Below are 14057 nucleotides of genomic sequence, written 5' to 3'. Positions count from 1 at the left end.
CTTCAATAATCCAGGAATAGCCAGGTCATTCAACATAATTCTGGAGCAAGTTGAGCTAATTTTTCTCTAGTTTTCCTAGCTACTTCCATGCCTTGCGCCATGCTTGGCCTCGTCCTGTATAGACCAGGGGCAGATGGTCGGTGAAAGCTATAAACAAGCTGCCTTCAAGAAGTGCTGCAACTGCTTGGTGGTGTTAAGATCCTTTGGGTTTAACGTGAGTACCCGCAATGGAGCCATAATCATACGACCATCTTCGGATACAGGTCGATTTGAGACCAGAATCAGAGCCCCGACATGCCTAGCACAATGATACTTGCTTATACTAAGTGCAGGCTCAGTATTCATACCAGTGGATGTGAGGAATATCTAAAACATTTACCGCAACTAGGAATTACGCCGGCCGAGTTGTTTAGCGTAACTCTACATTTGAGACCATAAGGAGCTATACCTGTGATATAGGCACAACCGCAACCACTATGAGACTCCTACGCCGAGAACATATCCCCCAGGAATCCCTCCAGAACATATGCTCTCAGGAGCCATTCCGGTTCCAATGGTATAAGACAATCTCTGGTGAGGCTTCATGGTAAGAGCCATTTCAGATGAATCCCTTGCAAACTCGGGTCTGATCATCCGCCTCGAGTACGTGGGAACGGCAACTGCTTAATGGCAGCGAAAACAACAAGTAGTTCTTGATTCTAAGCGTTGCACCGTTTCTCTTTACTGAGAGTTTTTATTAAAAGAATCCCAGTTAGTGCCAGATGTTTCGGTAGCTTTCTTGCCTAAGGACAGCCTCGGCATTGGCTAGAGTTGCGTTTGTCTTCAGAACCGAAGTTGTAGTAGCATCGTTGAGCGCTACTTTGCCGTTTCGGAATGCTGTTTTTGTCTGGTGCGTTGACGCTAGAAGGATCTTCTTGAAAATTGAGGATTTCCGCAAATTTCGGGTGTCTTTGTTTATCCTCATTGGCCTGATATGCGAACCGCAGATCTGATTTCTTTTACGGAGACGATGTAGTTAAGGTTTTATGATGAATGAAGCGGTGAGAGATGTCTTAGATGTTTTATGTGTTGCTCATGGTTGTTTAAAACAAAAGGAAAATGTCATCCAAATAACGTTTACCAAGCAAACAGTTACGCAGCGGATGGCTCAAGGTGCATTGATTTTTGCGGAATATCATTCTCCGCTTTCATTAATGAATAAATACCAGCCTTACGCAGGTCGATTACAGGATGCTTGCGTCTACTACACATGCCCGAGAATACTTAAGCCTTTCGATGATACTTCCCCTCCGAAGAGACGGCATTTTTCTGGCGAACCAGATAGAACATTTTTTGAAGAGTGTGCCCTTACGAGATCCTCACCGAGAGCTCAACTCTAGCAAGTTGACTTATTCAGCACCACAACCACCCCGAGTCCAACGCTATCATCAAGCACCTACTGAAGCAATGGTACTCGTAAAAGCTCAACCCTAAAGTATGCGTTCGCTATGTACTCCTCTTAAGCCGGTGCAATCGTCTGTTCAATTCCGTTAGGGATATTCTTAGATTCGGAATGCACTCCAAGCCCCAACCTCTTATGCCGTCTAAAGGTAAACCGTTGAACCATCCTCCTGTAAAAGATCAGAGGTCGTTGTGACAGGCTTGGTTACGCGCGTGTATTCGTGGTTACACAGTTGCAGTATCCAAGTCTTGTCTTGGTATCATCGACATGCCCTCAGATCTCTCGTAGTTCCTCCTTGGTAATCCCAGGTTAGTTCGGATATACCAATATTTTTTTACTGCCACTTTGGCAGTCTTCTTGCATGACGGCATCCGTATCAAAATTTCCACTTTCGCCAGATTGTAGTGTCACATGCCTCAGCTACACGGGTATCACGGGTATCAATTTTTCAATTGCCTTTCTATCCGGGCCATTTACCTCTCTGAAATCAGTAAAGAATGTCCACTTCTGAAAAACTCTGGTAGACCAGCCAATCAGCATAGTTTTTTTTTTATTTCCAAGTTGCGATGACGAGGGAGATATCCTCATGGTCACTATTCGTGTAGTGCCTCCCTGTTCATCAGATTGTAAATCATCGTTGACTTTTGAAACTAATCCCCTACTTCGGAAAATGCGCACGTATTTCACGTAGTTTAGTACGATGCCCAAAAGAGGCAAAGCTGGTGCCGATCTGAAAAACTTAGGAAGAATCAGAAGGTGGATTTTTTACTGTCCTGCGTGGGTAACAATTCAGTATAGAGAGATGACGACAACGGCTTATTCTATACTGAAATAAGTAGCCTTTAAACTAGACTACTAGGTATCTTCTGTCTTAAAGAGTGAAAGGGCGAAACCGATCATGAAGAGCTGACCCCGCAGGTGGACGGGACAAAGGCTGAAGAAAAAGAAAAAGTTGAGAAAATCTTTGACAATTTTTCGGGCTATGATGCATTCTCGAAAAAGTTAACAAATTCGTCCTGGAAATTCCTCAGGCTTCGGCAGGTCTTTTCGAAGAATTAGAATCCCTCCATCCTTATGAAGGTATTCTATTGTATTGAATTAAAAAGAAAGAAAAACCACCCGTCCAAAGTCTCCCAACATACAGGGAAACCCTCATAAATCAGGTCAATTTGATAGTGTTGAAAGTGTAATTTTTGACTTACCGCATCGGCCAAAACATCTCCAGCTCGTTCAATTTTCAACATGGTTACTTTTTCCTTGTCCAAATTGTGATGAAGTTTCTCTACGACAGTTGAGTATGGACTAAGCATACCAGTTATAAGTAGAATGTCTAGTTTACAGGATTTTAGTGGAAGATCTTTTCGGCTGAAAATAGAAGTTTATTATAAATTTTCTATTATGATTTAAGTTTTCTAGTCATTCAATTTTCAATTAAATTAAAGTCTACAAAAAGCACACTAGACTGGTGGTTTCCCCGAAGACTAAATGTCAACATAACTTCCATTTTTACTGTGTCAAACAACGGTAGCATGGGGGAGCCAGTGTGTTATGATTTCTCCATGCTACCGCGCAGTACCACCAGTCCTCAATAGTCCTTTAAAAACACTAAATGAAACTAACCTCATGAACGATTTCACATATAATCCAACATTCTTGCTATTAAGGGCGCCACGTAAACGATTCTGATACTCGGCAACGATTTTCTCTTTGTCTGGATTATCACCGACCAGTTGCTGTATGGGTATAGAAACAAAATACAGCTTAGAATCTATTTTCATTTGACTATAAAGATATTTATCTATAAACACTAATTTTGTAACAATAGGAGCAGAAAGCTATTGCTGAAGTGATATATGTATGCATACAAAATGCTGGACATTCCACCTTAGTTTTTTTTTATTTATTTAATTTTGTTATTATTTAATTTAATTTTATTAAATCCATTTTTTGTTCTTTTATTCGCTTTCTATTTTTAAAATTTGTCTTTTTTTTAAATTTAAAAATATTTTGAAAACTAAAACCAATAATATTAAGCTCTATAGAAACATGTTAATGGAGTATCATTCATTGTGAGCTTTTAAAATAAGGTGGAACACACTATTCGAAAATTAATCTTTAGTAGTCTATTCTAAAGTATCATAGCTAAATGAAATGAACTCAAAATCAAGATAGTTTTCTAGCGAAAATACATTTATGAGCCGTTACATTTTAGACTATGATTTTTAAGACTATCTATTGCTTCAAATGTGAAGCAAAAAAGGGTTTTATATCTCTACCAATCCCTAAAAAACTCTAATTATATGAACTTTACTAGTCCTGGAAAGTCCCATTTTCTATTAAGTGGTATTTGTGAAAATGAGGCTTAGCTGTTGCGTGACTGTGAAAGATTGTTTTGAAATACTAAATATGGTGTTAAATTTGAAGCATGTGTATCTTGGTGTCGAGAAAATATTGCATCTCTTATTGTGTATATATTTGATAAATAAATGAGAACTGAAGTGAGTTAACATAAACGTGACTTGATGATAGTCCATTGCACAAATCAATGTAAATCATATTGTAATGGCGTGAGCGTATCGTGTTAGGATTATTATTATTATTTTTGTTCTATTTTTCTCAATTTATTAAAATTCGGAATCCAAGTCAAAATAATTGTTTATACGTATTACTTTTCTTTGTTAAATTTAGATCCATGATGAAGGTAATTTTCTCTCAATTTTCACTTACAATACTTTGTAGTTTTTTGATTTCAAGTAATTTTATTGAATAACAAGTCAAAATATTAACAATTCATTAATCAATTTAAATATTTATCATTTTACTTTCCTTTAATTCTCACTATAACACTCGAAAAATATGTCAAGTAGATACTATTACCATTTTCTTTAAAATGCATCTATATTTTTAAAAAAGCCAACTTTTTCAGAAAAAGAATGGAGAATTACTGGAATCGCTACCTTTTGAAAGATCTGTGAATTTTAATTCAACTTTTCAAAGAAAAACTAAACGATATTTACCTCCAAGCTATGTATCATATAAATTAAGAAACAAAGAAAGAAAAAAACTGAAAAAAGTATAACATGAAACTAGTTTAGTTTTAAAATTGCAAGCTCTGAAAAAGTTGAATACTAAATGCCAAAGCTATGAAATGATTTGCTAGATTTTGTGATGTATAGTTTGAGAAATCTTATTTAATTTCCTACCTCCAAGATCTGTTTTTAAAAGTATCATACATTTTGTTAATACATTGAACATTCATAAAATGAAATCAAAAGATTTTATTTGTTAGTTTACGATCAACAACAATTAGTGTTGATAATATGACAATAAAAAGAAATAATGAATAATTCAAGAATTTTATTTAAAATAAATGTAAAAGATATGTTAAAATCAATTTAATATTCTGTCTATTCTATTTCATAATAAATCTTTTTTTTTATTCATCATTCTCGAGAGTGTGATCAAGTTTTAGGAAGAACTATTGAAATATTCATTGAAAGTTTACAGTATCAATCTAAAGAAGCAGATCTCAATCTGGCTTTTTTTCCAACGGTTTTATGATAAAGCAAACATTGAATATAGAATTATATTTAATGCACGACTACTACTAATACATATATAATTTTTAATGCTCAGTACATTAAGCCAGTACTGAAATTGTTTGGAAAACGAAAAAAATTAAATAAAATAAAATTCAAATGAAACAACTGGATATTAACTAAATAACTAAATTATTTATTATAGTTTTATTACCATTAAAGATAATAGAAATAAATAAAATTAAATAAAATTAAAAAAAAAATCGTATTAATCGCTAATCTTGATCACACTTAAAGCTTATTTGTAAAATTCCTAACTATTCTCCTTAAATATTGAATAATTTATTAAATATTGACACTTACATGCCCAAATTTGTGATACATCAAAAAATCTTCGGCAGATTGTGCAACTTCATTGCCTTTCCAGCTTATGAACTTTCATAAAAATAAACGAAACATTAAGAATTAGTACTAATCCGACAGTCGCTATTTAGAAAAAAAAACCCAACTCACTTTATTCTTAAATGAATCCAAAACTGAAGCCGTGCTGCCTGTAACATTGATTAATATCAATCCAAGGCAACGTGTTGGATGTGCTAGGCCAAATCGAGCTAAAACATTAGCACCAGCTCCCTCACCCAAACCCAATACGTATTTAACATGGAGAAAATCAAGAACGGTAACAAGATCCTCACCCAATGATTGAAGTGATGGAAATTGATACCTAGAAGGTTATTTATTAAAAATTTTCAATTACTAATATTATTATTAATTTAATCCATGTGAAATTACGTGTCAGGTAAGGCTGCAGCGCCATCTTCATGTCCTGGAACATCGACATGTATAAAACATGAACGCTCCTTGATTTCAACCATACACGGACTATTGACGAATTCCAAAAATGAGTGGTCTAGATTTGAGAGAATATTTTAAGTATCTTTATAAAGAATAGGAGTTTGTTTTTGGTTTATTTAAAAGTATAAGAAAGAAACTCGTTCAGGGGAATATATCCACGCACACTTTTCATTCAACGTTCACTAGTTGTCAAGACGCATTTATATATATTCTCTACGTAAAGTCGTTGCCAAAGAGTCAAATAGATTGGGGCTGGTATTTTTTTAAGGGCTAAGAAAATATTGTAAACAGTCCATGGACCACAAGAGAGGAAGTAAGTTGCTTCTCAAGTGGTCTGGCCCGTCATCAAGTGGATCCGTACTCAGGACTCCCAGGATCCTTAACAAAAAATTCACTTCGGTCTGGTTTAGGTCTGAATTTACGACGGATTTTACTTCAATATAATTCGCATTCATGTCGTGTTTGCGATTATATACAAATGGGGCGATTATCACCTATCACTACTTTCGGTCACGCTGCTCCCAGGGCAGAGGCGAGGAAGCATCTGATGAGTTGCCTCTGTCCTGCATGAAATCGTCATTCACTTTTTTTTTATTCTAAGCAGCTCTCATCCTCCTCGTAACAAATTGATTCATCTTCTTGCGCTCTATTCTTTTTATTGTTGATGTCAAGTGGCCAGAACCAAACAGCCACAGTATCATTAGGTCACAACCATCAAAGTTAGGAATCAAAGCTATTGCGAAAGTTACTCCCAGGCTTAAGGAAAAACTTCCTTAACAAAGGATCTGGAACAGAAGCAGATATGTAACCGTATTTGCCCTAGACACCGGTCCAAAACAGCAGTTCCAAACTATTGCAACAAAATTGAAGATTAGTCCCGAAAATTACTTTGAAATTTCTTTCTGGGCACAGCAGATGCGTCAATTGAACAATTTGGAACGAAAAAACACACAGGCACATCTTCACGATCAATTTCGCCAACTTTTTAAGTTTTTTGGATGGGGCTCCCCTTTAAGTCGGCTCATTCCGAATGACTATCTCTCACCATGAAAGCTGCTGATAGTAAACCGCGACTCAAATCAATGAGTACACGATACTTTCGACTGACTCAGGGAGCTAAACGAAATCTTCTTCTTCTTCGACCTTTGTCCCGTAAAGAAGCGGGGTTAACCCATTTTGATCGATTGCGCCATTTTGCTCGATCACAGACCCGATTTGAATGGGGTCGCGAGGCTCCAAAATCACTATCTAGCGTGAATCTTTTGAAAGCTGCCAGAAACGCTTCTGTAGACAAGTCGTTGACTAATTCCAAATTTACAGCTTTGATCACCTTGAGAACATGTACACCTTTTTACTTTTTTTTACGATTTCTTGAAAAACAGGAGGTGCCTTATAATTTTTACCGGCACTGCAAATGCCTTTTGTTAACTGTTTTTGTACAGTATAGGGCATCGAAATGGTATCTTTTTCGTATTTGATTTACGTTGGTTCAGTTAATTCAGGCAGTATAGGTCGCAAGGCGAAAACGTTGATTGGTAATCACGACGGAGCATAAAACCTGGGAAATACCTGCTATATCAACATCAAAAGCTCTACGGCCAAACCCTATTTCCAGCTCCAGGTGGTGATCGTTGGGATTTCTTTCTTAACAAAACGATGCAACCGGAGAAGAATGAAGGCGAATTTCCCGCGTCTCAAAACGGGACAAATTGTACCAATTGGTCTTTCAGATTGGGAATGGGGGAAAATGGCTAACTAGCTAACGATTAGCTCATGTTCTTATGGAAAGAGCGCTCCCTGTTTAGATCGAATACTGCACAGCAATTACCCGATACCCTGTTCCTATAAAAGGTTAATGTAACTTTTGACGAATAGTCGTAAAAGCTCAAAATCGCCAGAATCTTTAAAAATCTAGATTTCTGAAATTATCACCTCATTATATGCAACAAATGGTAAGACGTATGTATGCACTGTAACATCAAACGAGGTTGCCACAAAGGTTGCGTTTAGCCTAGCAAACGGAGCAGTTAAGCAAAGATAGCTCTTTATAAAGAGGGGGGATAGGGGGAACATAATATCCCTAAGCACGTTAGATGTATCCGCCCATATTAATCGGGAACTCTTTGGGAAAGAAAAAAGCCCTGAGCGATAGAGGTCTGGTCACTAGTGAAGTATCTCAATCAAATCCTTCGCATGAATCTCCAAGATTTCCTCAGTGGTTGTGAAGCCCTTATCAGCCATGGTACAACTTCCGCAAAAGGGGGGTCTCCCGGGTAATGAAAACCGACAATAATGCCAACTGTCAGAAGCTAAAACCAAGTGGAAGTCCACTGAAGTCCTATTTAAGACCAAAGCCACTGACCTAATATTAAATGATGGCCTGATCTTACAAGAGAAGTTAGTGTTTCCGTCTGTTTCCAAAGTTAAAGGTCTCCCTGAACGATGTTTTTTTTTCAACGTATTCTTTGCCTGTCAAAAATGACTTGTTCCAGCGGAAAACTTAAGGTCGGGATAAGAAATGTTCCCATAGGCCAGTTTTAAGTTTTCAAACGTCATACTTGCCGAATCTCCAAGCTCAACACAAAATTTAATGGCAAAACGTTACTTTCGAATTCCGCTGTTCCATTTTTCGCGACGCACAACCAAAATATAACTTCACTAGTAGTTACAAAAATTACTTAGTTAACGAAAGAAGTTCAAACTCGGACTGAGCTATGAGAGGTTACTGATACCTGTGCGAGGGATCTGCCAGCAGTGTTGGTAGTCTAATTACTTTTCTGCCACACCTCGTAGCAAGTGGGACCAGTTCTCCAGGGGTGCTCTTAATTCGTGCATCGCTAAGATTATCCCCGTCCAGGACCTGTTCCTTGCATCTGATTGCTGAAGATTCGCACGGATAAGGACCAGCTCATGCACTTCCTGCGTCCTTACATTCGCAAGATTCCCGTTCATGGCTGGACTACAGAGTGCGGTTTGGAATCAGGAACGAAAAGGACAAAGTGTTATGTTCCTCGAAACTCGATGACAATCCAGTTGATCCAGTTGACTTTCTGTGTTCGGGTTTGATTTCAAGCGTCCTAATAGTGATAAAACTTTAAAAGGCGGGAAAGGGAAGTATCTATATTGCCTGGCAGCATTAGCGGAAGAATTACAAAATCTGACGTCTAACACTGCATCGAGAAAAGCTAAGATATTGATAGAAATCAACGAAAGAGACGAGCGCCTCTTCGATTTCATTATTAACAAAAACCTCTTGGTCTGTAGTAAACGAAGTAGACCAATCTTTCACTTCACAAGCTCGGTGAATTGTGACGCTTGGGAAGTGATCCTTAACATAAACTTACTAACTGCTAACGGGACTCTTGGAGTAAAGAACTGGAGAGATCATTCTCAGATCACAGCTGAATACTTTTCAATTTGGTCCTGATTATAAAAGTTTCTTAACCTTTCAGAGACTCCAGGAGGACCAACTGGAGGAACATTGCTCAGTTTAGTAGAACCAAACTTACCGATCCTACCAATGGCAACATTACCACTTCTGAAGAACTAGAGTCAAAAGTTACAAATCTAGAGAAGACATTCGAAAGTCCTTTTAAAATCTCGTCACAAAAAGCAGCAAAAGACATAGAAACTGTGAGAAACCAAAACCTGTGTAATCTCAAGATGCTGATCAGGACAGTCTTCAGTGTTTCCTGGAGGCATAAATACTGGTAGACAATCCTTGAATGGGATTGTCTGATGAAGTATAAGTCGGTCATTAGGACTGCAAGGAAGACCGGTTAAAAATGCGCGCCTGGTTCTGCTATTCTTACTCAAACATCTCAACTACGCTTATGATATAAGATTGCTCTCTTATTGTGTCATGCATCTTGGCCACATAGCTCTGGTTTTGGAAAAGAGGGCAAGCAGGTCTAAGATGAAGGCCAATTTTCCTCCCGTGAAACCTCTCTGGATGTGATTCTGGATCTTAAGTTAATTTGGGGACTAAACATAAAACTACGAGTTAATAGGGCCTGTAGTACCTACGTAAAAAAACCTTCGTGAGAGAACGGGATCTCTGGCTGAGGGTAGTTCTTTGGCTCTACGCAGCCGTGGTATTTCCCTGATGATTTTATTCTGTGGTGGCCGGCGCTGAGAAGGAAATAGAATAGAACCCAGCTTTATAGGATCAACAGAACCGTATGGGCAGGTTCTCTGCAGTACCAGCCGATTGATAGCCTTGAGTTACTCCTGCAACTCCTTCCGCTGGACCTTTATATTAAATACGTTATAAGGTCCTTGAGCCTAATGAATCATTCCAGGGTACCATAAAATTATTTTATTTGTTTCCCGTTGTCTTCTTTTCGAGTGTCACTTTTTATTAGCAAAATCTTAAAAGCAGATTGGACACATTCACTCATTTATTGACTTGAATTCCTATCACCATTCGTTAACATTTATCTACCCATAACCAACGAAATCACTTACGATTGCATCCTAAATCGTGTACGGTCATAAATACTGCTCGTTTGTCCTGCTGTGATAGATCACCCTAAAAATAAAATTTTCAATAATTATCAATAAATATTCTGCATTTTACTTCCACCTTCAGTTCTACTTACTTGTACGGTAACGTGAAGTTCACCATGGGTATCCGTATTTATCACATATTTCTGCAAGTCAAAATTGAATTTGGGAAAATTTGATTAAGATAATTTTTGCATTAAAAATTGTTCAAATTGAATTGATAGAGTCAAACTCATAGGAGAGTGTGAAGTAGGAGATGATCAATGAAGTAAAATTTGTCTCAATTGAATTTTTGATTGAGTTTCTTATCGGACGCATGAATTATGACTAGATTGCATTCTCACTCAGTCCCGGGGGGAAAAAAGATACGAGTATCTATTAAAAATACATTGCAAAGAAAAAGTATAAATTGGATCTACTGGGATTATTCTGTGTAATACGCTTTGATGTGCGGACGGAAACAGGAAGGAGTGTTTTGATATTTTTAAACTTAGCATGCCAACTGAGGGTTGCCTATTTTGATTCACATTAAAACTAAATTACGAAAAAGGGTGGGTACCGGTAAAACCACGAATTGTAGTCACTTCTCATTGCTAGAAAGTCAATAGAACCAGAACTAAGTCAACAAGGGCCTATTTATATCTAGCTGCACATTAACCGTAATTATACCTATAAAAACTGCTAACTCATCCAATCTGAAAAATATAGATCGAATATAATTACAAGGATATCAGCTCTCATAACCAAAGCAAACACAACTTTTTCTAGCAAAGTCTAACAAGGTGGAACTCCCCATTAGCGAGTTGCCCTAAATATGCAAGCAAACATTCAACAAATTACTCTTAGCCTACATTTCTTAGCTCCAGTTTTTTCTTTGCTTCTTAGAAACTGAAACAAATTAATAAGGTGCACGTCAGCCGATCGATTTCAATCAATTTATCAAGTTTATTGTGCAGAGTTTACGAACGAATGGAATCTAATTGAAAAGTCCAGCGTCCATCGGTTATTGTCAATAAGGAAGGTGAGGCAAGAAACAAGCTAGAAACGTATACGAAGGTTGTCGTTATCTAATAGTGTTTCCGTGCGTCCGATGTAGCGGGGACGTCAATAGTCACTCCTGTATAACAGGTTGCATTTTACGTGACCAATTTCTTGTAATCAAGTGAATTGAAGATTAATAGCCGGAGAATGTTGTTTTCCATGTGATAAAGGATAGAATACAATATCAATTTCTCGGTCTTAGTCTGGGACGAAGACGGAGTGAGTGTGAGGATTGAGTGACTATGATTGTGGGAAATTAGAGGGTCCTCTCGATTTTTTATTGTCTCGCCTTCTTTCTATGGGAAAAGTGTCGAGACATGTGGTATGCGCTTGGAAGTCGATATTCTTCAAATTATGAAGCAGATACGCTATTCCCCACGGAACTATCTAGAGACATTACATTGAGGAGCGAGTTAAAGACCTGCCGGCTTAGTTTAGTTTAGTGGGGAGAGTCGCAGCTCCAAGCACTCAGACCTTTGTTAGGCCCATTATTGTCTCCCCGGAGATCGCCTTTTCATCCGCCTCTCGCCGACGACGTTCGTAGGCTTTTGCGAATCTGAGAACATTCTCCAGAGACAGAAAATGCGCAGACTCTTCATTGAAGAAAACCTTACCAAGGAATCTTCGTCTGAGGTCTGAGGAGGCCGGGCAGCTGCATACGAAGTGCCGGGCCGTCTTTCCTGCTCGCATTGGCTGCATATGGCCGAGACCCCCACTTCGATTTTTCCAAGTGGTAGTTTAACGGGCAGTGTCCCGGTAAAAGCCCTACTAAGGTTTTCATGTCCCATTTCTTATGGGACAACAAAAATGCCACTCTAGCGGATTCGTTGTCAAAGATTTTCGCCTGCTGGCAAAAGTTCAAATTTATCCATTCGGCTGCGTGAATCCTTGCCATTTCCCCCTGCAGAGTAGACTTAACAGTAGATGGCCGGAAGCCAAAAGCTGGTTCTAGTCCCACCATTGCGAATTCAGAACCTTGGCGAGCCAGTCTGCCAGCTTCCTCATTACCAACGATGTTTGAATGCCCTGACACCCATATCAGCAATGTTTCGTTCAGTCGGCCAAGTTTCAGAAACATCTGAAGACAACTTCACACCAAGTGGCTCGTTATGTCATTGCTGATAATGCCGCCCGACTGTCGGAATAAATTCGAATGGTGCGAAATCTCCATTTTTGCCGCAAACATTATTCTGCTACCAATAAAATGGCGTATATCTTCGCCTGGAATATGGTCGTTATTTTTCTGAGAGGTCGAGCCAGTTGCATAGTCAGATTTCCCAAGACCACCCGACGTTGAAGATTATTAAGTCTGTAATCCTAAAATACTCGTGACCATATATCGACCATTCTTCTCTTTTGGTGATTACGACGGAGTATGTCTTTTCGAAGACGATTCTGGAAAACATATGATCGGCGGGCATCAGAGCCATCTGATGTTTACCAGGAAATTTCCAACTTTAATGATTGGCAAGCTTTCCATGCGCCAACAGTATCAAGTTTATTTGCGTCGTTAGCTGCTTTCCGTTTCACTTCTAACTGGATTGGGGGTAAATTTATAATAGGTTCGAGTGACACGGTTGGCTGGCTATTCATTGCTCCAGTAATCCTTATGCAACCGAGTTTCTGAATCTGCGTCAGCAGCTTCCAGCTGCTGGAAAGCTCAGCCCCGGCCACCAGATGATACATGCACTCATCAAAATGGGGTTTGTTATGGGTGTATATATTCAATTAATCTTGACTGTTTGTACTAGCTGGATTTCTGCCCCTGCTGAGGTGGGTGAGGCAGTCACATACTGTGCCCGCACATTTGCTGATAATTATTACGGCTAAATCCTCCGCAGATGCTTGTGCGACCTTTGTGTCCTCCAGGAGCCATAGCAAGTTGTCCATTACCAAGAGCCATAACAGAGAAAAAGAACCCCTCCCTGTGGGTAACCCCTAATACACCTTGCCTCAATAGACTTCTGTCCGACCAATATGTGGATTTTCCTCGTTCCAGCGAAACTACTTTGCATGCCAGAGTCCAATTTTCTGGTTAAAGAATTTCTGTATCGGCCCCAAGATGAAATGTTGGATGCCGCTTGGGAGGTGTACTTTAAGCAAATGATTTGCCGGTTCCTCATCGCTTTCTGTGTACCTTTCGCTCTATAAACGTATATAAACCAATTGCTGCAACAAGGATCCGCTTTAGCTTTGAGGTTGCCTCAAGAGTACATTCCTCACAAAACCGTCGGTTGAATCAGACTTTAGCGGTCGGTTGAGGAGCACCCTTGTCGTTCTCCTCTGCTTCGTCAAAACCGAGTTCTACCATGGTATTTTATCCTCCTTTGGTATCATGAGTGGACAACTCTCTTTGAAAGCTTCCCTAATGCTAGTAGTCATCTGGGTTGTTTTCTCAACTTCAGCAATGGATTTGATGCGTCTCCCAGATATCGTAACTCGGGCGCTCAGCTCTGTTTTGTATATTGTTGAAGAAAGTGGTTTCATTACTCAAATTGAAGATCTGGAATTCGGTTCCTACCAGATACTCCAGTAGTCTCGATCCCCTCGCGTTGATGTTGGAAGTTCTCCACTTTTGGCATATTGGTTAGCTCTGATGGGGAACTTCGTCTACGTCATAAGGAAAATAAGCAGTGCACCATAGAATCTCCTTATCTTCCTTTGGCTTTTATGGT

General features: G+C 38.9%; 2 protein-coding genes across 7 annotated transcripts in view; one reads left to right on the top strand and one right to left on the bottom strand.

Moving 5' to 3' along the window:
• The window catches only part of LOC119660492 (katanin p60 ATPase-containing subunit A-like 1), a 191349-nt gene that overhangs the window by 12902 nt on the left and 164390 nt on the right, over positions 1–14057 (top strand). The gene's annotated exons all lie outside the window — the stretch shown is intronic.
• Positions 1–14057, bottom strand: part of LOC119660495 (uncharacterized protein ZK1073.1) — a 98622-nt gene that overhangs the window by 3740 nt on the left and 80825 nt on the right. For 4 of the 6 annotated variants that reach the window (XM_038069086.1, XM_038069085.1, XM_038069089.1 and 1 more), the window contains 8 exons: positions 10437–10487; positions 10303–10366; positions 5773–5890; positions 5494–5704; positions 5344–5415; positions 4645–4653; positions 3062–3174; positions 2644–2806 (listed from right to left, as the gene is read on the bottom strand). In XM_038069086.1, the coding sequence (XP_037925014.1) occupies positions 2644–2806; positions 3062–3174; positions 4645–4653; positions 5344–5415; positions 5494–5704; positions 5773–5890; positions 10303–10366; positions 10437–10487 (801 nt within the window). The remainder of the gene's footprint in view (positions 1–2643; positions 2807–3061; positions 3175–4644; positions 4654–5343; positions 5416–5493; positions 5705–5772; positions 5891–10302; positions 10367–10436; positions 10488–14057) is intronic. The other 2 variants (XM_038069087.1, XM_038069090.1) reach the window with 1 other exon arrangement.

The sequence above is a fragment of the Hermetia illucens genome, chromosome 6 (genome assembly GCF_905115235.1).
Source record: "Hermetia illucens chromosome 6, iHerIll2.2.curated.20191125, whole genome shotgun sequence".
In the NCBI taxonomy this organism is placed as follows: Eukaryota; Metazoa; Arthropoda; class Insecta; order Diptera; family Stratiomyidae; genus Hermetia; species Hermetia illucens.
This window is presented reverse-complemented; position numbering and strand designations above follow the sequence as displayed.